A 27,988-nucleotide genomic window follows, 5' to 3' on the forward strand; every position below is an offset into this window, starting at 1 on the left:
AAAATTAAAAAATATCAGAAAACTATTAAAACTTGCATAATTTCTCCAATTCTCTTTTTTTCTCACATCAGACTTTTATTAATAATTACTTACTAAAGAAACTGGAAATTTGTATTTAACAATTAAGGTACAAGAACTGCAAAAAAAAAATTGTTTTAAAAACGCGGTAACATAACACTTTAAATTAACAATTATTTATATATTTCAAATAGAGTTCTATCTTATGTAAATAATAATATTTCAATGTTTGTAATATTTTAAAAAACTAGTGCCATATAAAATGCTACACTATGACATGACACAAAAAAAAAATGTTTACATTAACTTTTGTAAGAATAGAACTGGGAATTATGAACTGTCAGGTGAAATCACGTTTTTCATTGTACCACTGTACATTACATACATTCTACATTCGTGCAAACCATTACAGTCGAACAGATAAAATGACAATATCACAATTCTAATTATTTATCTCACATTTCAATTAAACTAATATGAACTCTGGACAACATAAAAGTAAAATACATTTAATACTCATTTTAATCATCTATACAGATATAACATCCTGCGGTTTATTTATTTATTATTTTTTATTATATTTTTAGCATTTAAATCAGTGCACAACACATGGCAAAACAGAAAATTAAAACAAATTTTATACAAAATTTACTTTACAATAGTGTCTTTGATTCATCCAAAACTCTGGGCTCCTGTGTCGCCTTCTTCGATTCCAAGCAGGGCGAGGTCTGACATTTCTTGGGGTACAAACTGTTTCTTTTCATCTTTTTTATTATCATTACCTTCTTTCTCTTTACCATCTTCTTGATCTTTGGTGTTATCTTCTTCTTCGCCATCTTCATTATCGTTATCATCATCGTAGTCTTCGTCTTTGTCCTGACTTTCATCCTCACCTTGTTCACCACCCTCTTGAGCTCTTTTCATTGCGAGCTTTTTCAGATGGCGTCTCATCCTCTGAGATGGTGGGTTTTTCTTCTTCTGTATCTCTTGTGCTGACGGTGGTAACTTGGTTACATCGATTTCCAAAGGTTCATCCTGTTTTGAAGGAGGTGGAACTCCTTCAAGTGTTGGTATAGACCCTACTTCTGCAGATGTCGCCTGCTGCAAATAAGCAGGATCGATGACATAACTCTGAGTGTTTGGATCATATCCCATTTGAGCCATGTAAGCGGCAGCTTGTTGCTGCATGTAATAAGCCATTTGTTGGTATTGCTGTTGTTGACCTTGTTCTGTGTACATAGAAATATCATAGCCCATATTGCCCGCCATTACAGCTACATCGTATGGTACTGTGCCTGGAGGTGGTTCGGGTTCTTTAACTTCAACCTTAGGAGGTTTGATTTCTCTCTGTTTCCCATTTTCAGGGAAAAGTAGATCCAAAGCATCTTTGAAATCTTTGTGGAGTTCGTCTTTCGGAGGATGCTCCTCTTCGATTTCCATATCCTGTTCTAATAAGTTGTCATCGCCAGTTTTTGGTTTGAAAAGGATCTCCTTACCTACTATTTCAGGCTGAGATGACGGCACTACTACCTGGGTGGGTTGAATAACAAGCTGGGGCTGTTTTACTATGAGTGAAGTAGGGGGCAACGCTGGTCCATACATTTCTTCGTAATATTCACCAGAATCTAAGGCCTGCAAAGCATAGGCTTGACCAGCTAACTGGTACATCATCTGATATGCCTGTTGTTGCTGCAGCTGTTGTTGATCTTGCAGTTTTTGAACACGTGCCATTATTTGCTCTTGTTGTTTCTTTTTCTTTATTTCTTCAGCTGTTGGAGATCTTTCTTTCTTTTCCTCTGGCTCTTCAGGTTTTGGCTCAGGCTTTTTCTTAAGGATGGGCATCCTTCCAATAAAAGGTAATTTAGTCTTAGGAATAGTGAAAGAAGTCTTCTTGCCGTCTTTTTTCTTAGCAGCACTTTCAGCTGTCCGTTTTTCAAAAGTTGTCTCTGAATTATCTTCATCCTCTTTCCTTTTCCTTTTCTCAGGGGTTCTTCTTGGTGGTGGCCTTTTAACATCTTTTTCCCTTTCCCTCTCACTTCGTTTTTCTTTCGACTTCCGTTCCCGAGATTCACGATCACGGTCACGTTCTCTATCACGTTCACGATCACGATCTCTTTCTCGATCTCTATCACGTTCCCTATCTCTATCTCTGGATTTTTCATATTTATCCTTGTCTCTTTTATAATCTTTCTCTTTATAACCTTTGCTTTCATAACGATCCCTTTTGGATTCTTTTTTTCTTTCTTTTTTGCTGTATTTTGTTTCTGGCGGTGACCTTTTTTGTTCCAAGTTTTTATCCTGAGACTCAGAATCTGAGTCCTGTTGAAATTTGGAAGTCCTTACTGGCGATTTTTCTTCTAGGACTTCTTCCTTCATGCGAGTTTTAGGCACTTCCTTGTATTCAAAAGGAAGGTCTGTATTCAATATAATTTTTGTCTCTTGAAACGCTCGTTTAATTTGATCTGGATCTATTTGATTCATTCTCTGATTCTTGGCGTTTTCAGAATCACTATCAATAAATTTATATTCAGCAGTATCATCTTCTTCAGAGTAATTTTTAGCCTTGAACTGTCTTTTGTCATCTTGATCATGTCTAGCCCTTTCAACTACATCAGCTTTATCATTAGGAACTTGGAAATCATTGTAATAATACCCTATAGAATTCCCTTTGGTTCGATCTTCTTTATTTAATTTTGAATGATCACTGGAAATTTCCATATCATCATAGAGACCTGTGCTATACTCTTGCAGTGCAGCATCAACCCTTTTATTAACACCAGGGGAGTAACTTTTGCTTTTGCTCTTTGTCTTGGGAGATTTGTCTGATTTTTTCTTCTTTTTTGATTTTTTCTTCTTTTTCTTTTCCTTGTGCAGCTTTTCTTCTTCAGAATCGACTGACGAGCCTGAGGACGAATTCTTTTTGTTGTTTTCAATTAAAGGTGGAGGTGGTGGCGGCGGCGGTGGAGGAGGTCCAAATTTTGAATTCTGAGCCAGTATTGCCAATAACTGGTTGCCCAATGAGGCCATATTTAAAGGAGGCTGTGGTTGTTGTAGTTGTTGCTGTTGTGGTTCAATTTTGCCTGTGTCTTCTCTGTTGCGAGTCTTCTCATCAGAACTTCTTTCATACGACCTTGTACGTTCAGTTAACCAATCCACTTCCCAATGTGGATTTTGGGATGTGAACTCCTAAAAGTAAAAATAAATGATAACAATTAAACAAGTGTTTTAAAGTAAAATATTTGTCTTAACTATTTGACAATTGCTTGCAATAATATTATATATTATAAGAACATGTAATTATAGCAATATAAATCTTAGGTTTCTAAAAAAATGAACCTGTTTGGCTGTTATGATCATTTTATTTCTTTTCAGTGTGTATAATTCCTGTGAAGTTGAATTTATGTCATAAGGTAGCAGAAGTAGGGATATTTTCTTTGTTTGTCATTTTGGAACACACCCAACGCATCACAATGACTTGAAACCACACAACACAAATCGAACATCCAATTCTCCATTGGATTGTATTATCCCCATGCAAATCTGCCCAACCACACAACATTGCTCTACTCTTTGGAATGCAATTCAACCAGTTCCCAACTGTCCTGTTTTTGTCAGGTAGGGACGAGTACAACCGAAGACAAAAGAACCGGATACTCACATATTTTGCAGTTTATTCCAAACTATATATATTTTTGTCGTTATATTAATTACAACATGCTTATTTTAATGTAAATCAAATGAAACAAGATAAAAAATTCATGAGTTTTTATAAAAATGATTTACTTATGATGGTTAGGCAGAAAATTTTTCAAAACACAGGAATATCATTTATGGATAGAATGAATTAACTAACAATTTATTACATGGTTTTGCTTATAAAATTTAACTTACCATTTATTACATGGCTTTGTTCATAATAATGCAATTAAGCACAAAAGAGGCATTGTGATTATAATACACGCTGATTCCTGTGACTGACGTCTGTGGCATATGCTTGTGGGGCAGATGTGCTGCACACCCTACCAAAATGAGAAGCATCAGGTGATTTCCCAGCTTTAAGCCGGGAACACACTTACCCGATACTACGCCATGCGACGCTACCCGATGCTACCCGACGCCTTGTCACGTTTTGGTGGGGTGTGCACATCTATCCGACGCAAGCATACATCGCGTACAGTCCACAGTGTTTATCACAATAATCACTACCACAATCGCAACGCATCTTTTGTTCTTAATGCACTATTTTGAGCAAAACGTGCAACCATGTAATAAATTGTTAGTTAAATTTTATGAGCACAACCATCTAATAAATTGTTTGTTAAACTTAATTGTTTTATGTAGAGATTAGACTTTATTTAACTTTATTTAAAACAATAGTTATTCAGATATCGTGAGATGCGGTCGGGTGTGATGTAGGTTTCAGAAAAACATTTTCTTTATCGTGCCAACGCTTCGATCTTTTATTGAGATCATCTTCAGGGCCTGGNTTTGTTAAATGTAAACATTGTTTGTAAATCCCAGGCCCTGAAGATGATCTCAATAAAAGATCGAAACGTTGGCACGATAAAGAAAATGTTTTTTCTGAAACCTACATCACACCCGACCGCATCTCACGATATCTGAATAACTATTAATTGTTTTAAATAAAGTTACTCCTAACCATCATAATTAAACAATGTTTATAAAAACTTATGCATTTTTGATCTCGTTTAATTTGGTTTACATTAAAATAACATGTCATTAATATAACGACAAAATTGCATGTACTTAGTTTGAATTAAACTACAGAAAATATGAGTGTCCTGTTCTGATGCTACCCGACATTACAAAATGGTGTAATTTTACAAGCAAAACTATGAAATAAATTGTTAATTATAGTTTATGAGCAAAACCGTGTAATAAATTGTTCCAATTTTAGTATATGTACCGCCTAAGCGAATACAATAAATTGTTAGTAAAATTCATTATATCAAAAAATCGTATTCCGGTGTTTTGATTAATTTTCTACCAAACCATTAAAATTATTTTTTTAATTAAAAACTAATTAATTTTTAATCACAGTTAATTTGGTTTATATGAAAATAAGTATGTTGTAATTACTATAACGACAATAATACATGTAGTTTGAATAAAAATATGAGTGTCTGGTTCTTTTGTCTTCGACTGTACTCGATGTGACCCGACGAAAATCTGGACAGTGGGGATCGCAGAGCGTCGGGTAGGTTAGCGTGGCATAGCATCGGGTAGCTGTGCACAGGGATAATGCAACCTTATGGAAAATCGGAGTTTGGATTTGCGTCGGGTAGCATCGGGTAGATGTGCACGGGGGTAATGCAACCTTATGGAAAATCGGAGTTTGGATTTGCGTCGGGTAGCATCGGGTAAGTATGTTTCTGGCTTTAAGCTTAGGTTTTTTCAACTGATCTAGTCAGTCATTATTTTTTAATTTGTAATGTTTTGAATGGTGTAAATAGAACTGTTGTTTATTTGTGTTCATGAGTTTTTGTTAGTATTAAATGGTTTAGTTATTAAATGTGTTGGGTTTGTACATTTTCATGATTTTTAACGACCGAATTTCTGGTTCATCACCCCGCAGACAACACTGACTCACATGCGATAAATGTAATAATATTGAAGAAAAAAAATACTTACACCATACTTTTTAGCATGAACACTTGTTTTCAGATGCTTTGTAGCAAGGATCATATCTCCAAGCCACTCCTTACACAGAGAACAGTACCAAGCACTTGAAGGGACAAGGAACTGCACACCTGTAAAAAAATAAAAACGTAATAATGTAATACTTATAACCTAAAGGAAAATAGTACCTCATCATCATATTTACCAAGATTGTGATTTTAAACGTTTACAAAGGATATTTATACAAGGTATGAAAAAAAGTATACATTTGTTAATGAGAAAAGATATTGATTGTTTTTGTTTTTGTTTTTATCTTGAAATAAAATAACTGACAGGTTTTACATTTTGTAAAATTTATGAGATAAAATGGTTTTGTCTACAAACTATTACAATGTACATATTTTCAAAATAACAAACAGAGGTATATAACAAAATCAATTAAAATAATATTTTGATGGGATTCAATGCAATCTTCACATCCTCCTTCTTGCTCTGCTGAAAGCCATACTTAAAATAAAATCTGAACCTTGCTAAAAGGGTATAAAAAGATAATTGTTTGAAATATATGCATAAAATTCACAGATTTCAATTTAAGTAATTTTAATACCAACCTGTTTTATTTTTTTTTTTTTTTCTAATGTACATAAAATATGGAAACACGTCAAATACTTACTTTGTAAATAGATCAGTAGATCAAAATTTGTTAGTTATGAACATGTACGCAACAAATTTCCATTAAAAAAATTAAGTAATATTAAATACATACTTTGAAATCAACTCAAAGTTGTTTTTTTTAATATGAAGGTTTGCACAACAGGTTATATGAACCTCTGGGCTGTCAGTGTTTTTGAAAAAGCACATTTGTAAGTATATAGGGTTCAAATTCAGGATTGCTAGATTTGAACCCGAGGTGGACCTTTACCTTACAGTGATGAGCCTGTTAGGCCCCCCGCGCCCCTACGGTTTTGTTAATATTGCAATTAATAAATTTTACCCGAGATGATACAAAGCAAATGTATTTAATAAAATTTAAAACGAACTTACTCATTTTAAACATGCACTTTTAGTTCTTTACCTCTTATGGGTATCCTTTTATATGGTACATCCTTTATAAACAGCGGTGTTGGTTCTCTAGGATAGTCCACATGCCATGGCATGTCCTCCACCTTGATTTTCTGGTAGAAAAAAAATTGATAATTTAACATTAAAATTTATTAATTTAAAAATTTAGTATATTTATGTACATTATTACTTAAAGTAAGAATTTCACTTACACTTCTTGCAAGTTTGTGTTCTTCGGAATGTAAATGATTTAAATAATCAATGACCGTGCGTGGAAATACATTGCATTCTGAACACCAGTGTAACTCAGGATCGTAGTGGACCAAATTATAGCTGTCCAACTTGTCGTTGGGTGTCGGCGATGTCGACTGTAATTTTTCCTTTTCTTGATCTTTGTACTTTGGAGCCGGAGGAGGCGTTTCGCCACGTTTCTTCTATAAAACAAACGGGGCATTTTCGAATTGAATACATAACTCCCTTCGCATTCGGAGAGATAGTTTTATTATACCTGCCGACTTTTTTTTTTTTTATACTTTCTTCATGGTGAGCACTGAGGTTGTCAGTGTAATAAATATTTTTACATTTTTTGTATTTATTATATGCTAAAATTTCTATTTAATTAAGTGTCTCAACAACGTTTACTTGGAAAGGCATTGCTAATATCCTAGCTTTTTAAAGGAAACAAATTTCAGCTTACCTTCTCGGATTTCTTTTCCTTCTTAAACATATCAGCAACAACTTCAGAGAGATTTCCTTTGTCACCAATAATGCCTGACAGCATTTCGATAACACTATCAATTGACTTGAGCTTAGTCTGAATTTCACCCTTTAAACACAAAGAAACAAGTTGATTAAAAACAACTGACAACAAAAAAGGTAAAAAAATTAAAAATTCTTACCCTGAGCTTAGCATTTTCTCTCAGGATTCTTTCGTTGTCTTTGGAGTTTTCCTGAATAAGCTCTCGCTTTTGATCCTTTAATCTGCTCAACTCTCTAGTGAGTGATACCTTCTTTCTAATGTATTCTTCTCTTTGCTTGGCCAATGTCCGTTTCTGTTGAATCAGTTCTTGCTCAACAGCTGCAGAAGGGAAAAAGAAGTAAATTATAGTATTAACATACAAATTTTAATTGAAAAAAATCCATGTACTCTCTTTATAATTAATTTAAAGGTGTAACATTTTTTTCTTTAGAAAGGCTTAACATCCAAATGCCGGTCTGGTGTCGCGGATGAAGGGTGAAACTACTTTACAATACATTTTTCACATTACAATCAATTAAAAAGCCATGGGCTCGCTGGGATTTAAACCCAGAACTGCAAGCATGGCAAATATGATGGAGACTTTATATTTAAAATTGTTTAAATCGCAAAATTAATCTTGGGTTTGAAAATATAAAAATGACTGACTTTATTGAGTGAACTGCTCAATTAACAAGTTGGAGTGTAAATTGTTGAAAAGAGCCAAGCTTTTTTTTTTAATTTGAACAAAGATGTCTGGTAATCTATCAGATAGCATATATCTTTATTATTACAAACTTGAGATAAGCATCGACAAAGGTTTAAAATTTGTTCTTCAACTTCTTTCAAAGAGACAAATGAAACATAATATAATTACCTTCTTTTTTAGCTTCTTCAGTCTTTTTGTCCCCATGGGCAGAAGGAAGATGGTCTGAAGACGCTTGATAAAACAAAAAAAGGAATATATATTAAATGAATTGACATCAACATAAACCTAATTTAGAAAAATTGATGGTTTTTTCCCCAATTTTGATGAGTCGTCAAGGGCAATTCTTCGTTTAAGCGACATACAGAAGGTGAACTATGTTCTGTTCAAACAGGAGCTTCAAAACCATCCGTATGTTCTTACCTTAATCAATTTTTTGTCCAAAATATGAACTAAACATAGCATCTTCTTAAGTACAGAATCGGATTGCTCACTGTTAAAGAAAACGAGTAAAGATGTAAATGTGCTAAAATGGCTTTTTACCTCTCAAAAATGGACATTCCATTATGTTCAAAAGGGATTGACTAATATTTCGAAAAATGACTAAAGCAAGGAGGCTTGAGGAGAGATAAGGAATCATTTTAATTTTACCTGTAGTTGATGTAGGCATGACACTGAGGGGTGGTGGCTGTGTCATGTCTGGGTAGACCACATTGCTATCCCAGCTGGCTCCTTGTATTGCAGGACCACCCATGGTGTACTCCTAAAGAGAATAACACAAAAGAAAATATTTTAACCCAGATTTCTGAAAATCTAACAACTCTATTATTAATCTGGAGAGAAATTAATAAAAAACTTACTGCATCGATTCAACATAGAAACCCCCAATATCCGAGTCCTGTTGACACTGTATGAGGAATACACACATGTGTAAACATTAGTTGGGCTTCTAAGGACGTGTGAGATCGGATACACACAAAAGGCACTTGAAATAAGTTTCAGAACTGGTTTTTTTTGGGGGTTTTTTTTAGGGGATAGGGAGAGGAATCTAAAGAAACATTTAATTTGCTTGGACTAATAGTTTTGTAATACTGCATTCATTTTTAATAGAATTCGCCGATATACCATACTCAAGGAATTTTAAGCATGTTAGCTAAAAATAACTTATCTTTTCAAGTAGGAAAATTTCGAGGTTATAAAATAATTTTATAAATTTAAAAAAGTCTCCATACAAATATACTGAATTCAATATCAATATTATCTCAATAAAATTAATACCAATTATAATAAAAGTCATGGATAAGAACAATTGGAACGAATACACTCGGTTCATCCATCTTACAATTTGTAAATATGTACTCAATGCAGCTTTAATTAGACATCTATTTAAAGGTGTAGATTAGAAGTAAATATTTACTTTTAAGCCCGCGTTATTAAACATTTTTATCTTTTTTAATAAATGGGTATTGAAAGATGACAAGTAGCTTTTTTATACAAACATTTTGAAAAATGAGTGAAAATTCATGTCATATTGGAAATGCGTAAATAAAATAAACTGATGTTTGGACAGCAGCCAGGCAAGCTGATCATCAGACAAAAACATCAAGATTGCAAGAAACTTCCAGGAATTAGAAGTACTTTAGACAGACACACCTGCACAAAACATTCCTCACAAATCAATGCCTCAGAAGGATACAGTTTTTTCCAAATAATTGCCATTGAATGATTAAAATTATATCAATTCAACAATCTTAACATCAAGTTATGAGTTAAGCCTAGATAAACCATTCATGCCCTTGAGCATGTTGATCTAACGATTTATATTGATTAATTCTAACTTTTAAGATTAGATTTGAGAAGGTTGAAGCTGTTATTTTAGTAAACTGAAAAAATATTCTCATCATGTAAACCGAACACATCAAAGACAACTACAATAATTAAACCAAACCAGAATTCTGGAATGTAAAGATTTTTCCCACGTGTAGCTTACAACCCATATCTCACTCCTCCAGGTTACCACTTTAATTCTGTGTATGGCCCACTTGTTACAAGGCAAAACAACTCAATACTTCAAAGTTTTTGTTATTTATTTATTTTTAACAAGAGTATTTTAGCTACGAGGTATATGGACCCTCAGGAAGCCAGGTTTTTTTTTTTTTTTTTTTTTTTTGGGGGGGGGGATCTGTTAGTAAGCCTTCAAATCCAGCGGCCTTAACCTTGCAGGGATGAAGGGATGAGTGTGTCAACACCTTAACAATTGTGGCCACCCAAGTTTTTCACTTTTAAATTAGTACAAAGATGTCTTAAGGTTATTGAAAACAACGACCCATATTTTGAGGAATAAAGGTATTTGTTCGTTATGTTTAAATTTATTTAAGCATAAATAAAATGCGGATTTTTGTTGCAACTTTGTCAGAAATAATTATGCAGCCGGTTGTCAAAAGACTCAGATTTTTGCAGTAATAATTAATATCATATTTTAATATTTTAAATATTTAATCGCATGTTTTTCAATGTAATGAAAGTATTTGTCTGGAGCTAAATGAAAATAATTAAATGGAACTAATAAATATAAATAAAAAAATAGGTATTAATGATCAATTTTACACTAAATAAAACGTCCCCTTCCTACTGTTTCTTCATAAACATTTTGTTTGGTTTTTAAAATATAACTAAGTGAATCAATAAGAAGAGTTTTTGCTGTGTAATCTCTTTTGAAAAGAAGTTTGGAATACTTTTTACAAGTCACATTATCTAGACAAGTCTCTCAGATTGTTTACCAATACGTATTATCTATAGCATAACAAGCGATATACTTTCTTAAACTCACATCGTAGGTTTTCAGTGTGGGTTAAGAAGTGTATATTAGGCTGAAGTGGTGTTTTGTTCTTTCTTCATATGAAATATCAACATAAATAAATTGATAATTTTTGTTTTAATTTATCAAAGAAAGCTACTCAAAATAATCAAAATAAAAAATTAAGAGAATTTCATCAATGTATGGTTGTAATTATAGAACTCTTACAACTTTAAAATTATTTATCATTGTAGCACTTCTGAAGCTCTGGCCAGCTACATATTCAGCGCCATGTACTCCATTGGTTACAGATGCTACAATGAAAATAAATTGATCTGTCATATCAGTTCAATAATTACAACCTTCACTGATTAAATACAAAAGAAAACGAGAAAAAAATTACAGTAATAAACAGATTTTGTGAATTAAATTTTAACATCATTTTTCTAATGACTGAACTGATTCAATAATTTTAAATAATAAATAAATTAAATTGAAATAAATTTAAATAATATTGGACTACTGCAAAATAATGCAGGTTTTGAAAAGGTTGACAAAACTATTTTTAATTTTTATAAAATAAAGAAAATTCAACATTTTTTTATCACAACCTTTCTATCTTTCCCAACGTATATAAGTGCTTTTATTCTGCTGACATAAAAATCTTTATTTCAACCCTATAAAGTCTTAGAAGGCATTTTCCGCTTCACTGTGTTCTCTAAAAATTTTATCCCTTAAGAAGTTATCAAAATGAGTAAAAAAATGGAAGGCTGTAGTCAAGTGAATATGGATGGTGTGGTAAGGTTCCATATCCTAAATCCTTAAGTTTCCACAAGGTTGGCATTGTGACATGTGGCCTGGCTTTATCGTGAAGAAGAATCGGCCCCTTATATTGGGTTGTCCGGAAAATAATGCAGGATTTTGGTATTAAACAAAAAAAAAGAAACTAGTTACTTTAAAGCAATGTTCTTTAATCAAAATANTACAAATGAGTAATCCTGTAAACGTAAACAGAATATTTTATATAGATTTTTTTTAATGAAAACTTAAAATCCTGCATTATTTTCCGGACAACCCGATAGTTTACCAATGGACTGATGTTGCAGTTTCCTATAAATTTTGTCTATTTCTTGGCAATATTTCTCTGATGTGAGTTTCACCATAATTCAGGAAATTATAGTGAACAACCAGCAGTACACCACCAAATAATCACCATAACCATTTTTGGGTGCAGATTTGGTTTCACGAAGTGTTTTGGCGCTTCATCCTTAGCCACTCGGTCTTGAAAATTAGTCACGCCTTACAATCCCATCTTTTCTCTTGGAATTTACTATTTATGATCATATTCCTTCTCGAAATTGTATGTTTATAATTATTTTACAGTAGTGTAGTTATCACAGTTAGAATAGTTCCAACTTGGTGTTTGCGCCAGAATAAATAGTTTTAAGAACTAAAAAATGTACTTGTTTAATATTAGATTTATTTAAATGTAATTATTACTTTATTCCGTTTTGTTTATATATTTATTTTCAACATATATTAAAATAATCATAAAATTAATATAACTGGCATTAAAATACGGTTGGCCCTACAGACAAATAATATCAAGTAGGCCCGTTTTTTTCGCTTGGAGGCAGTGGCAGTGTTTATTGGACATTTGAACTGTGAACACATACGATGTTTTCGTTCCGTTCCCTAACCTATTAACCATCTGTCGCGAAGTAAAGACCTATTAGAAAAAATTGACAACCTCAGTGAAGGCATCACGCACATCACTTGATCCCCGACCACCTGATAACCACTGAGTGGCTACCTCAATCTGAACCAGTTCGAATAAATGAAGATTTGCTTCCTACTTCAAAACATCAGCTGAGTAAACATTAAAAAAACTTCTGTTTTAGCTTTTAATAATATTGTGTTTAATTTACTTTGTTAAGTTTAATATTTCCCTGGCCAATTGTTTATGTTTAAGAATTTAATTGTAAATGTAACAACACCACAATTTCATGAACAAGTACAATTATAGTATTGGTTGATCATAATTTTTTTTTTACTAAATTATCTCCTCCAATTCACCTTCAAGTAAAACACCCTTACATTCATACTTCTGGAAATGTATAGGGAGGTATGCTAATAATTGCCGTAAAGCCCCTCCCCCCCCCCCAACATTTTTGGTCCACACGGGCTGGATTTGAACCAGCTACCTATTTATTTTGGTCCTCCAGTTTTATTTTCTTTCATGATTAAGTTTGTGGGCGTCGGTGGCCGCAACAGTTTGGGCGTTGACACGGCGCTCATCACTGTAAGGTGAGGTCCCGGGTTGGAATCCAGCAGAAATAAACAAAAAAATTTTTTAAAAAATAAAAAATAATTTAAAAAACACTGGCACCCTGAGGGTTTATATGACCTCTGCTATTGCGAACCCTCATTAAAAAATTAAAAAATAAAAAAATAAAATAAATTAAGTTAGGAGAGATTTTCTATTTACCTTTTCATCCATTACCATAAAAATAAAAATAAATTATAAATGGTGGGGTGAGTGTGGAGTTCAATCCTTTTAAAAATAAAAATGTTAAAAACCGAAACCCTGCAGATAGATTTTGAATGCCATACTAACGAATTATGTGATTTGTCTGAGGAACATCACGGAAACCGAAAGGCTTTCTTTGTCGTCGAGGAAGACATCAGACAAGCGTTTAGGCAAACAAGGATCGCATATCTATGATTGATACCACTTTTGAACGGTTCCTCAATATGATGTCTAAAGCCCAGAAGATAAGAAAATATTTGGGATTAGAAATAGCCGAGTTGGATCAATTAAAGAAGGACACCAGAGAAAGGTATTAAGAGAGAACAACTTCTAACGAAACAAAACTACCCACGATAAAGCTTCCCAATTTCAATGGTGATATAAACTGTTGGCCTTCCTTCAGAGATACATTTCTTTCACTAATACTTAACTTTGACATAGATGACATTAGACAGTTTCATTATTTAAAATCATCCCTATCTGGATCTGCCTTCCAAGCCATATCGTCAATTCCATTAATTGCTTCAGAATATCATCAAGCTTGGAACAGCTTAACTAAAATATTTGACAATGAAAGGATACTGGCAACAAATTATTAAGTTAAAATTTTTAACTTTCCACCATTGGTGCAACATGATCAAACGTCTCTTGAGAGATTTTCCTCCACCGTTCTACAATCAGCTCAAGCCTTTAGCAATTTTACTTAACCTGGAAGACCCAGCAGGCTTTATACTTTTCACATTTTCACTTAGACTACTGATACCAAATCCAAAGAGCATTTTGAAGCAGATTTTGGACCAAAAGAAGTAATCCTATATTTCAATAGTTTCTCTAAATTTATTCAACAACAAATTCTGCAACTTCAAACAAATGCATTAACCTCACTAATACCGAATCAATCCGTGAAACCAACATCACACCCTAAACGTGTCCTGCTGCCCCTGGGAGTATCCTCTAATTTGAAGGCATGCCCTATTTGTCAAGAAAACCACAAAATCTTTGAGTGTAACCAGTTTCGTGCAATTAGCCCTTCGGATCGTTTCAAGCGAATAAAGACATTAAATCGCTGTTTAAATTGTTTTTCTACCGGTCATTCTTGAATAAAATGTCAGTCCACATACTCTTGTCGGCATTGTGGCAAAAAACATCATTCCCTTCTTTTACACTTGTCGAATGCTGAAAATGCCACAAACCTGAGCCACCAAGTATACATTTTTCGCATCCTGCCGTTGGAGCCCTTCATACCAACCAATTAAACCCTACTGTGGATGTTTCACGCTTTGACGATCAAACACCGGTCCTATCGGCAACAACTGGAGAGCCAAGTGTTATTTTTGGGACCACTGTTGCTCGTATACAGGATGGCAAAGGAAATTTGCAGCCAATACATATACTCATTGAATGTGGATCACAACCGTCATTTTTAACAACCGAGTGTGCCCGTTGGCTGTGTTTGCCAACTAAACCGAATCCTCAACGATTAGTCGGGCTGGGTGAGCAGTCAATCGCAGGAGGCAATTTGGCCTTAAAATGCATTTCAGCACCGAGTAAGAACGATGCACCTTGACTTTGCGTAACTGCTATCGTTTTAGATAAAATCACTGATCAACTGCCATCTTGCCATTTACCTAAAGTTGTGCAGCAACACCTTGGATTTAACCTCGCCGACCCTAAGTTCTACGAACCCGGTCCAATTGAATTTCTTCTTGGGGCCGATCTATTCGGAGAGATGTTGTCGTAATTCCATGAATTTACCTGGTGGATTCCCGACAGCCCTTAACACTATTTTTAGGATAGTTTTAATGGGAAGAATTTGTGAAGTGTCGTCAAACACTGCATGTTCCTTGTTAGTGAAGGAGACAAGTAGAATTCATTTGCGGACCTTCTGGGAGATCGAGGAAGTAGATTCAACTTTTCATGCCAATCCTCTCGAATTACAATGTGAAGATCTTTTTGCGAAGACCCATACGAGGGATGATTCTGGGAGATATGTTGTATCTTTGCCCTTCAAGGAAAACCCAGTGATATTAGGCGAATCAAAGCAGGGTGCTCTTGTCCGTTTTCACAAATTAGAACATCAATTCGGAAAGGAGCCTAGCTTAAAAGAAAATTACGATACTGTAATGCGAGAATATTTGTCAAAAGGCTACTATCTCTCATGCATCGCTGCCAGGCTAATATTTTCTCCCACATCATGGAGTGATCAAGGACAGCACATCGACCAAGCTTCACATAGTATTCGATGCTTCTTTTTCTACCAGCCATTTGTATTTAAACGACAAGTTATTGACTGGCCCGAAATTACAACATGATGTAAAAAATATACTACTTCATTTTCGCACATTCCAGATCGCAGTGACTGCTGATATCACGCAGATGTACCTACAGATTGTAAGGTCTCCACATGATCGTACTTTCCAACATTTTCTATATAGAGCCGACCCTAACGAGCAGTAACGGAATATGAATTAAATCGCTTGCCTTTTGGTTTGTCATCTGCACCATTTCTTGCCCTGCGAGTTCTCAAGCAGCTCGCTGTTGACAAAGGTGCTGAATTTCCCAATGCTGTGAATACTCTTCGGTATGGCATGTATATAGACGATGCCTTAACTGAAGCAGATACAATTGTTGCTGCTAAAAAATTACAGCGTGAACTCATTGAATTATTAAAACGAGGTGGTTTCAAATTGTGCAAATGGACCAGTAATTGTACTGACCTATTTGCGTTTGGGAAGATGGAGTGAAGTCTTAAAAGTACCACATCACTCGAGTATTAAATGGGCATTCCTTGACATTTGAAGAGCTGACCACCTTAACCTCTCAAGCCGAAGCCATCTTGAATTCTCATCCGCTTTACCCTATGTCCTCCGATCTAGACAGTTTCGACATGTTTACACAGGGCCATTTTCTAATAGGGGCCCCTGTCATTTCCATTCCACAGCGAGTTATACCACGCACCTACCCATATTCTAAATCGATGGCAGTTCCTGCAAAAATGTATAAATATTTGGAAACGATGGAGGTTAGATTATCTCAATCGTTTACAACAACGAGGAAAATGGAAAAAACGAACACCAAATTTAATTACCGGTGACGATCGAGATAATGGTTGGAGATATTCGCCATCACTGGTTTTTATCTTTGCAACTCACCCAATCTGATCCTTCACTGGGAAAACATCCTATACCTGTCCTACAGGCCAAAACATCGGCGCTATGGTGGGATCATGAAGTAAAACCAAAGTACCGGTAATTAAATTTGGTAAGGAACTGCCATTGATTTAGAATATGGGTAGGTGCGTGGTATAACTCTTGTTACCATTTGAAGAGGAGAAATTTTGACGAGTCAAAATTTGGTGGGCGGTATGTTTACACCGGAATAAATAGTTTTAAAAACTAAAAAATGTACTTGTTAATATTAGATTTATTTAAATGTAATTATTATTTTATTCCGTTTTGTTTATATATTTATTTTTAACATATGTTAAAACAATCATAAAATTAATATAACTGGCATTAAAATACGGTTGGCCCTTCAGCCAAACAATATCAAGTAGGCCCGTTTTTTCTATTGTAGGCAGTGCCAGTGTTAATTGAACAATTGAACTGTGCGCACGTACGCTGTTTTCGTTCTGTTCCCTAACCTATTAACCAACCATCTGTCGTGAAGTGAAGACCTATTAGAAAAAATTGACAACCTCAGCTAAGGCATCACGCACATCACTTGATCTCCGACCATCTGATGACCACCAAATGGTTACATCGATCTGAACCATTCGAATAAATGAAGATTTGCTACCTACCTCAAAACATCAGCTGAGTAAACATTAAAAAAAACTACTGTTTTAGCTTTTAATAATATTGTGTTTAATTTACTTTGTTAAGTTTAATATTCCCCTAGCCAATTGTTTATGTTTAAGAATTTAATTGTAAATGTAACACCACAATTTCATGTACAAGTACAATTATACTATTGATTGTTCATAATTTTTTTTTTACTAAATTAACTCCTTCAATTCATCTTTAAGTAAAGAACCCTTACATTCAAATTTCTGGAAACGGATTGGGAGGTATGCTAATAATTGCTGTTAAGCCCCTCCCACCAACACTTAGGGTGAACCAAAAACCCTTACAAAAACTTATAATTTTCCTCAAATCTGTTCCTATGAGCCACATGTTCTCATAATTAAGTAATTATTTTGTAAGTCATTCCTATTTAAAAGGAGGGCTTAACATCCAACAACCTGTTGAGTGTCACAGTCATCGAGTCTAGAAGAATTAAAATACCAGTAAAAACACAAATCCCTATCCTCAGATAGAAAACATGTGAAAATATATCTGTTACAATTGTGTGACAATCTCTAACGGGATAAAATTGCGATGTATTGGAACAATTATTGTAAGAAACACAAATTGTAAAAGCAATTCTACCAATATGCACAACAGAATGAGTCAAATATAATATTTGGAGGTATATAATTAAAAGGAAGAACAGGGGTTCTTCTGTGTTGGCATATTTTCGTTTAAAATAAGTTGCAGCTCCAATGATGAATTAATGCACAAGAAAAATGGCAAAAAAATTATTCTCCTTACCTTCAGCAGCATACTGCTGTTAACAGTAAATTGTAAATTAATTATACTAAAAATCTGTTATTATAGCAGTGTCAATTGATTTTAATTATCTTTCAAATTAATAAGGTTAATAATATTAATTGGTTGTAATTTTAACTGGCCTACACTGAACTATAAAAAACAGATTCAATTAATTTAGAAGAATATCTTGTATCAATTCCAAAATTATCAGCTTATATTTTAAAGGATGTTTTGCTCTTACATGAGTCATCGGTGGAGGCTGCTGGAAATTTTGCTCCTGGTAATAGTTTGATTGATCATACCCTTGGTATGGATTGTAGGGCCCTCTGAAGCCCTGGGAATTGTAATTCTGAGGGTAGGACGTCTATTGAAATTGTGGAAATTCCATTACAATCAATTTGAAATATAAAAAAAAGGAAAATATAAGCATTTCTTACATCTGAATATTGCATCGGGTACGCAACCTGTTGGTCTGCTTGCTGAAAACCTTGTTGGGTGTACCAGCCGCCTTGCTGACTGACATTCCTACTGTCTGTGTATTCTGAAGTATCTTGTTTTCTATAAACAAAAAAAGAAAATCAATAAAATTGATAAAATTCAACAAAACAAAAACCTAATAGTAAAACATAAAACAATGACTTTTGCCCACTTTCACTTCAACAATCATAAACAATTATCAGGAAGGGTTGATGATAATAAATGACAAACTACATTAGTAGGATACAATGAGAATAGGACATTATGCTATAAGGGAAGATTGAGGATATAACTGAGAATTTTGGGTCAAAAAATTTTGAATGTTTAATTAATTGTCATTTTGAGACCATATGTTCAAGGCGATAGCTTTGCTACAGACAAATATCAAAATTTATGTAATGTTGTTTTTTTGGTCTCATCAAAGGATGAGATGTCTGTCCTATATTTAAAAAAAAATCTAGATAGTGCACAAGTTTTGTGATAGGTTCGCAAGTTTTCTTGAATTAAGTTATCTTGAATATTTGTTTATTTAAATTTTAATTTATGTAGTTTTCCCTCTTTTTTTATTTAAATAACAACAACATAAAGTAATAAAAATTGTATAATGGCTTGATTACCTCCTTCACTTTTTTCTGCCCATAATCTTTTTTTTTTTTATCGGTCCAGATAGAACTAGTGAAAATAGAACAGACCATCAAATTACCAGCTCATCGCCTAGAAGTCCTTATCATGAAGTGTCAAATTTAATGTTTACTGAGCAAAACATTGACTAAAAACAAAACTTCTCCCTAACATCAAGAATTATCAATTGGTTATTCTCAGATTTTTATATTAACATGACACAAAAAGCAAACTGATGTTATAAGTTGGCTACAAAACATTCCCAAGACCCTGAATGAGTGAAACAAAACAAATAATATTTCTCAAAACATAAGGATANTTTAAGATTGATAAAAATTTACTTAAATTAAATTATATTGATGATATGTATCTTAGTGCAGTAAATAATCTACATTGCGATAAAAACCTAGTTGATAAAGATTCTAATGATGGTAAACAGGTTCTTCCCACTCCTCTTCTGGACCACAACCAGAGGAAAATCAACATAGTTGATATTACAAACGGCATTGGTATAATTCCTGTAAACTTTGGTTTGGCAAAATTGGAAATTTCAGAACATACTTTTATTCACTATTTTAGTTTTAGAGAATTGTTTAATCAATTAGACTATGTAGAAGAATTTTATAACCATGTATCTAAGATTATCTATTCCAATAATATTTTGTTAAATAGTAAAAATGTAGATTATATAACTGTTAATAGTAGTAAAACAAGACATATTGTAAATACTTTAAAATTAATTAATCATACTAAACATGTAATTGCAGAAAAGTTAGAAACAGTTTTTGTAAAAAATAAGAATAATGCTAGAATAAAAAGAGGTTTATTTAATGGTGTAGGATCTATTTTAAAAATGTTAACTGGTAATCTTGATGCTTTAAACAGTGAAAAGTTAGAACATTTATGAAAATACCAAGAAAACATTAAGAACCAGATAGAATCACACTACTCATTTAATGTAAAAATTATAGACGAATTTAACAAAACAATGAATAATAATAAATGAAAACTATCGAATTAAAAACTAAAATTTTAACAATAAACGACAAGTTAAGTGATTTTGTCGAATTAGAAAAACTAAGCGATTCTATTATTCAATTACAACTTACATATCAAATGTTGCTGAATGTTGTACAAGATTTAGAAAACTCCATAATATTTTGCAAGCTACAAAAACTTCACCCCAGCATTATATCTTCTCAAGAATTGTTAACTGAAATTCAGGAAATCACTAAATTTTATAATAGACTACCGTTTAAACCAAAAGTAGAAAATATATTATTTAATAAAAGTTATTTGCGAAGTTCATTATGAACAAAATTTTATTACGTCTGCCTTTGGTCACTAACAACGATTATAATCTTTACAAATTACTATCAGTACCTAGGCAACATGAATCTAAATTCATAACTATTATACCTAATGTTAACTATTTTCTTAAACCCAAAATGTATATTCATAATATAGATATCATGTTTAAATAATAATTGTAAACAAACTAAATTGAAATATCTATGTTCATACCAAAAATCAACCATAAGGACAACCTGTGCAACAAGGCCTCACTTCATTCTTGTGATCCTCGAACTGTACATACACAGAACTCGTCGTAACCGACAATCACCTGACTTGGATACCTGAGCTTAACCAGTATTTGACTGTATTTCCTACTGAAGAATTTATTAACATAAGCCGCCAGGATGGGACTGCAGTAAAATGACAGAAAGGAATATTTCTACTGAACATCAACGGCAGTAAAGTGTACCACTCTTCTAAAACTTCTGGGCATCCGACAATTATTAGTAACATTAAGCTCGGATTAAGCAAGAATCAACAGCCAAAATTCTCAATTAACATTAAAAAATTGGGATTAGACAAGCTGAAACTCAACCATGTTTCGCCAATCATCAAGACTCGAACCCACGACCTTCGGCTAGATACACCGCTGCTCTACCACTTGAGACGTCGTGACTTTTAACTCAACTAAAAACCTTAATTAATTGAAAGTTATTAATTGGTCAAGTGGACCACGAAAACTATGAATTTAATAAGTTAAAATGATTTAGTTAAAATTGGTAGCAGAGCGAACCACGTACTCAATAGTTGATCAATTTAAAATTGACCTCTTAATAACGACAGTGTAAAAGATAATAAATTAAAATTGGATCCATTTCTACACGAATGAGCAGGTTCTTTCATTTCCATCCCAAATCTCAACTTAAATATTCCTTCCAACTTGTATTTCCTATTATCCTGATTTTTCCGATATTTGTTAATGCATGCTGGGTCAATTAATCAATAAAAGGGCAGATAAATAAAATATAAAAAAATTCTCTTTCAAAAATTAAATTGTGTTTAATTGTGTTACATAAACTGTGGTTGTGTCTAATCATTTTCATTTTTAAATCTATTTGAAAATGACAAAAATCCAACGAAAGAACTTAAGTCTGTCACAAAAAAATTGAGCAGTTGGAAATGGACGCAGCCATCAGAACATCCTCATGGATCATTTTCTCCACATCTTGGAATCCCTTGTTTTTTATGTTAAAAAAGGTTTATCCGACATCATGAATGAGCAGCACCATGAATTGTTAACACAAATTGTAGAGAAACACAGACAAAAAACCTTTTCTCATAGTGACTCTATAATAGGTACACAATCCCTCCCCCCAATTCCAATCCATTTTATTAATTTTAGCGGAAAAAGAAATAAATCCTACTTGTGCTAATTTTTTTTACAATGCGCTGTCACATCCGAAGATTAGTTTTGACATGTTCGCCACTGTCGTTGCTCAACTATGGCATGTCTCAAAAACAATATTTAAAAACTAAGATGGACTATCTTTTCTATCCACAGAAATTAAATGAAAATTAGCATGAATACATAGACAGGCAAATAATCATGTTGAAACTATTTGGGGAATACAATGAACATGCAAATATTCAAAATTTAAAAACATCTATTCATCCAAAATATTTATTGTTACTAGGATACCTTGATAATATTAATACATACGTCCAATTACACAACAAGGTGAAAGAAGTCGAAATAAGACTAAATGAAAATTCGCTCTCAATTGCACAAAACATGCATACTGTAAACAATGTGCCAAATTTTCACATGTCACAACATTTTCAGCCCAACAAACCATAATTTACTAACAGAAATTTCCAAATTTGGCCACGACCTTATACATATCACGCACACTATACACCTAGGGGGGCGTCGGTGGCCACAACAGTTTAGGCGTTGACACGGCGCTCATCACTGTAAAGGAAAGGTCCCGGGTTCGAATCCAGCGGCCCTGCACTCGAACCTGACATACTTACAAATGGGCTTTTTTCAAAAACACCGGCACTCTGAGGGTTGATATAACCTCTGCTGTTGCAAACCCTCGTTTAAAAAAAAAAAAAATTCATCAACCACTCACCACCTTTTCAAACAAGCGTAACGGAAACGTATAAACGGAAACTCGAAAAGTTATAACCATAGCCAAAGGGATAATCGAAGAAATCCCAACTTTGGAAATCTCAATAGAAAGGAAAGCTGTACAAGAAATCTAAATTATCAAAACAATAAAAATAAAAAATTTGTACAATTTGACAAGCAGGCTTTTCCGACACTGAATGAAAATATAGTAAAACTTCAACAAATTATCACCACCAATCATCCGGAAAATACACATAAACCGCTTCCCCCCCCGCACAAAATTTTAAAAAACTAATAGCCAACGCAGTTCCTCAAGATGAAGCAATCCCACATCATGCCATAAGATTGCCATTTATTATAGTCAAAGTCGGAAGAGTTGAGCTTCCAGCCCTATTAGATTCCGGCAGCTCAATGCCATTTCCCAAAAATGCGCAAAACTTCTCGGCAGGAAATTAATTAAAACCTTGAGCTTGGCTGATGACAAAAATAAGTTTCAATTGCAGGGACTGCACTTACAATACAAAACCAAGGCACAATTAAAATTAAATTTAAAAATTTATCCTGGCCAATAAAATTCCAAATTATAGGAGACATGCCAATCCCTATGCTTCTGGGGTATAATTTCATGACTCACACAGACTTGATTTTAGATGCAGGTAATAACGAAATTTCATTCATAAATAACCCTTTGAAAACTTACAAAATTCGTAAAAATAAAACAATAATAATTTGGAAGAGAATTCAAATCAAATCATATCACACATCTATCAACATCCTGTGATAACTATTTAAGGATTACTTCACTAAAGCTCTCCGTGGCCATTTCATTTGTTGCCAAGAATCAAATAGATTAAACGACATTTGAAAAATGGCAAAAAGGAGGGAAAATTCAAAGGTGGAGTTGAGATGGGAAATTAGTGTCCGAGTGGATCAAAGTCATGATAGCTCAAGTGGTAGAGTAGCGGCGTATCCAACCGAAGGACGTGGATTCGAATCCCGCTCGTGACAATGATTTTTTTTATCTCAACTAAAAACCTTAATAATTGAAAGTTATTAATTGGTCAAGTGGATCACGAAAACTAGTGAACTTGCGTCAAAATAATAATGAATTGAAATAATTAATATGGTTAATTATGACCATTAAGCAAATATGGATTAATTTAATAATAAAATTAGTTATAAATAACAAAAATTACACAATCCATAAAAAAAGAAGGATGACAAAAATAAAGACAAGAACAATATAATTAGATCATTAATAACCATGTGCCATTTTATAAACAAAGAGTTTTCAGTAGAAGGCAGAAAATCTGTGATTTCATGAATTTACTATAGTAAAATCTCAATTTTTCAAAGATATGAGTTGGACACATTCTGTATTTATCAACTATTGATGCATTATTTGAACTTTTTAAAATATTTATTATTCAGTATTAAAAATATAAAATGAGTTACGGCAAAAATTATTTTGGATTTGTAATATGTTAGTTTACTTTTGTATTTAACCAACTACTACTGTATATATTGCTTGACAGACTAAACAGAGTTAAGAATACACAGATCAAAGACAGTTATAAACAATATGATGGAACAAACGACAATTCGACAAGAACAGTTCCCTCATGTGTCAGCTCAAATCAACAGTCTAAAAATAAAGAATCAAGCCATAAAAAAGCTTGTTTATCACCATTTCTAATTTCATTAACATTTTCAGCCATCAAAATAAGTGAAATGTGACAATCTGACCATGTTGAAGCAAGTTAAAATAAATAATGAAAGCAAGAGATGAGTTTTGTCCCACTATTTTGAATTTTGGAAAAAGTATTAAAATACAGACATTTATTTTTTTAGAGGATTAATATAAGACATTAGACTAATCATTGAAAACAGAACTCACACAGACAATCAAACAGTAACACCATTTAAAAGAAGTACTCTAAGGACTCATTTTATCCTATTAGGAAAATTAAAAAGTTAATAGTTGCCTGGGTTCCCAGGCTCATATGGAAAAGTGAATTAAATGATGAAATCTTTTACATCCTAACATAATGCTGAAAAAGCAAGAATTTGTTAAGTATGTCAATGTAATGTTTGTTTTCATAGCGACATCCCTCAATTTTATATGTTACAATATATACAATAAAGACAAATCCCTAAATTTCAATTTTTAAACTTAAAAATGCCACTTAGTGCTAAGGATGTTGCGTGTGGAGTGGCACTTATTGATGATGGACGTTCATCAGTTGTGCGGCCATTAACATCGGAGTTCTCTATGAAAAACTGCGAGATGGTGTTAAGACGTTTTTGAGAAACTGGTCCTACCATAGGTTCTAGACGCTCTAGGGTAACAGAACCACAACCAGCGCATACCGTTGTTCAAGTGATTCATCAGCTCCAAGACATTCGAGGTGTCCAAGTTTCTGACACTCGAAGATTAAATCAGTATGGTCTGATGGCCCCCTAAGAGGACCTGAATTGACCAGAACACACAGATTATTATTCAGAAATCGTGAGATGGTGTGTCTTAAGTTTCAGAAAAACAGTTTCTTTATCGTGCCAACGTTTCGATCTTTATTGAGATCATCTTCAAGGCTCAAAGTGTTGTTTGTTTTCTGCGTAATTGTGCATTCTTGCGTGTCTTGTTGAGAGTGCCCTATATAGGAAAAACAAGTGCTATCATCCCTAATTCAATATTTTTAAAACTGCTTAACTTTTTTCTCAACGAAACAATGTGAGCTTTGAATGATGTAGCTTTTAAGCTACTAAACTACTGAGTGTTGTCCAACACGGTACGGACAAGTGGGTCCTCCATCACCGTCACCGCAAGTCAGCCGACTGTTGGACGTCACGCGGTGCAGGTCAAGTGCGGTCATGTGAGGTCCATGCTTTAGTTGTTGTTCATGGAGTGTTTTTGATGGCCACTCGCTATGTGGATGAATTTTTTTGGAACATGTGTTGCCTATCCTCAATGAAATCGGCGACAATCCTATTCTAATGCACGATAATGCCCATCCACTTGTCACTCGCATAGTACAAACATACACACACAACAACAACAGCATAACATCAGTGTGTTAGCCTGGCCAGCCCGTTCTCCAGACTTGAAACCCATCAAACATTTATGGGATAACCTCAAAAGACGAATAAGGGCAAGTCCATCACTTCCTGATACACTCCACAATCTTGAATGGTTTCTTCGTGAAGAATGGGCTAACCTCCAGAGTGGTAGAAAATATGCCGAGGCGTCTTCGAGATATAATTAAGGCAAGAGGAAGAAATACGCAATATTGGAATGTTAATTAAAAATGTAATAAGCAAATTAAGCAAATTTTATCTTTTTTTTTATTTTCCTTAGCATTTTTTTCCTTTTTTACACAAAGACACAATTATTAAACATTAAAAAATGTGAAACTGATTAATTTATAAAAATATATACAAATCAAGTTATATTACAAGTGGGTGGAATTTTTTGCCTGCCCGTGTATGTACTTGAGAATATAAATAGATATGTTAATAATTATATTAGTTGATTGTTTTTTTAATCTGAACCTGTGGGGAAATTGTTGTTAATTTAAAAAAAAGTAAAAATTTACCTAGTGTAGTCTCTGGAGTTTGAACGGCTCTTGGAGCGCCTCCTTCCTCTGGAGGAGCTGGAGTTGGAGGAGCCGGAGCTGCTCCTTGAGCTTGAGGACGAAGATCGGCTGTCGTTGGAAGAAGATCTGCTCCGCCTCCGCTTCTTATCTCTCGCGTATTCGCCGTCTGCTGAGTTTTCAACTCCTTCGGACCGGTTCTCCTTAGCATAGGTCGAGTCATTTTCCTTCTCGTCTTCCGCCGAGCCGGGGCTGTACCTGAACTTCCTGCTGTTCTCCCAGCCGGCCCTCGAAGGGGGCTCGAATCGTTCGTTCGGCTCGATCATGTCCTTCGTCGAATATTCGATCCAAGAGGGGAAACGTTTTCACATGATTTGACGGACAACGCGTAAATGGCGCCGACCGGGGCGGACGGACTGGAATGTGAGAACGTATCAACGGCGTGACGGCGGAAACTAAATGGCTGACGTACTTCCTTCTCGACTCTTACAGACTTAAACAACACTTCTCGACTTTTACTTCGTTTTTACGAGTTTGAAACTTCGGGTGAGACTTACTCTAAGAACAGTACCCACCGACTCGATCACGTTCAGGCCGTCGACAGTGTTGCTCAGAAAACAAAAATATGGCGATTTGGCGAAACAGTCTGAAATTGCTCTTACTCGTCTAAAAGCCGCAAGCTATTATAAAAAATAATCTCACGATCACTGACGGCTATATTAAAACAACAGTTATATCTCGTTAAACGGTACTAAAATGGATTACTTTATAAATAACCGGTTACTTTATAAATAAGCCTTGTAATTTTTTTGAAATTCTCTACTGCCATTTCGATATTACATAATTTCTAAAAACATAAGAATTATGATGACTATGTTTTAAAATAATTCTTTAATTAATATTTTAAAATAATTAAAAATTCACCACTATCGATTTGACAAAAAGGATCAAGTGCCAAAAGGTGAAAAATGACAGTAGAAACAATAAATACAAATAAAAATTTTTGAAGGCGCCCTTCCGAAAAATTTCGAAATTTGCTTGTTCAAATAAAGATATATATGTAATTTTAATAATACTCAAATTCATTGCACCGATAATAACACTAAATTAATTAGCATAAAATTGTGCTATTGACAAAAATTAATATAAAAAAAATCATTGTAAAAATGTATATATATTCATAGCTCACTGAAGAAAGCACAAAGACAAAGGTACCGATGTTGCAACATCCATTCATAATTATTGTGAATTATTAAGATTAAAAACAAACTACCATCCTTTATTATATAGCTGCTTACAAACTATTATACAAAAATGAAAAGGAAGACAGTTTACATTAATTATGAATGGATGTTGCACCATCGGTACCTAGGGTGTTGACAAGCTTCCGTATACCCAAACAGGTACAAATGATTGTACTACACTGAGTCTTTTTTAGGGATGGTCTTTTTTATTTTATATATTTCACACCTCACACAAAGAACACTTAGCATCAGTGTTCCACCGGACTGCTACAAAACAATAAACTGGACAACTCAGCAAAACAGTACATACATTGTACAGACCATGGAGGGTAATGGAAAGGCAGCTAAGGCCAGGATGTCTTCACCCTTGGAACGCAATTCAGTCCTCTGATGCTAAAAATGCAATAAAACATGGCAGAGAATCTCTCATATATCAAGATCACTGACAATAGCCCTCAAAGGATCTGACTTGTAGAAGAGAGGTCATCATCACCTGATTAACAATAGGCCATGCGAGGTTGACACAGGGACACTTACTTTTGGGC

At 33.9% G+C, this 27,988-nt stretch overlaps 1 protein-coding gene across 1 annotated transcript; it reads right to left on the reverse strand.

Moving 5' to 3' along the window:
• Nucleotides 1-511: 511 nt before the first annotated feature.
• LOC106671046 (zinc finger matrin-type protein CG9776-like) lies at nucleotides 512-26,988 on the reverse strand. The gene is made up of 11 exons (XM_014401806.2): nucleotides 26,203-26,988; nucleotides 18,519-18,639; nucleotides 18,323-18,445; nucleotides 8,814-8,925; nucleotides 8,334-8,396; nucleotides 7,620-7,798; nucleotides 7,418-7,546; nucleotides 6,933-7,154; nucleotides 6,734-6,833; nucleotides 5,671-5,789; nucleotides 512-3,204 (listed from the first exon to the last, which is right to left on the reverse strand). The coding sequence occupies exons 1-11, from the start codon at nucleotides 26,523-26,525 to the stop codon at nucleotides 691-693; spliced, it is 4,005 nt and encodes a 1,334-aa protein (XP_014257292.1). The 5' UTR covers nucleotides 26,526-26,988; the 3' UTR covers nucleotides 512-690.
• Between the last annotated feature and the right edge of the window lie 1,000 nt (nucleotides 26,989-27,988).

Source organism: Cimex lectularius, unplaced genomic scaffold (genome assembly GCF_000648675.2).
Source record: "Cimex lectularius strain Harlan isolate CLEC.00 unplaced genomic scaffold, Clec_2.1 scaffold408, whole genome shotgun sequence".
Classification (NCBI taxonomy): Eukaryota; Metazoa; Arthropoda; class Insecta; order Hemiptera; family Cimicidae; genus Cimex; species Cimex lectularius.

Coding starts and splice junctions, on each gene's coding strand:
- LOC106671046 (XM_014401806.2), bottom strand. CDS start 26,525: ATGATCGAGCCGAACGAACGATTCGAGCCCCCTTCGAGGGCCGGCTGG. Junction 8,926..18,322: donor AGCCTCCACCGATGACTCAT/GTAAGAGCAAAA, acceptor TATTCTCTTTAG/GAGTACACCATGGGTGGTCC. Junction 5,790..6,733: donor TAAAAGGATACCCATAAGAG/GTAAAGAACTAA, acceptor ATTTTTTTACAG/GTGTGCAGTTCCTTGTCCCT.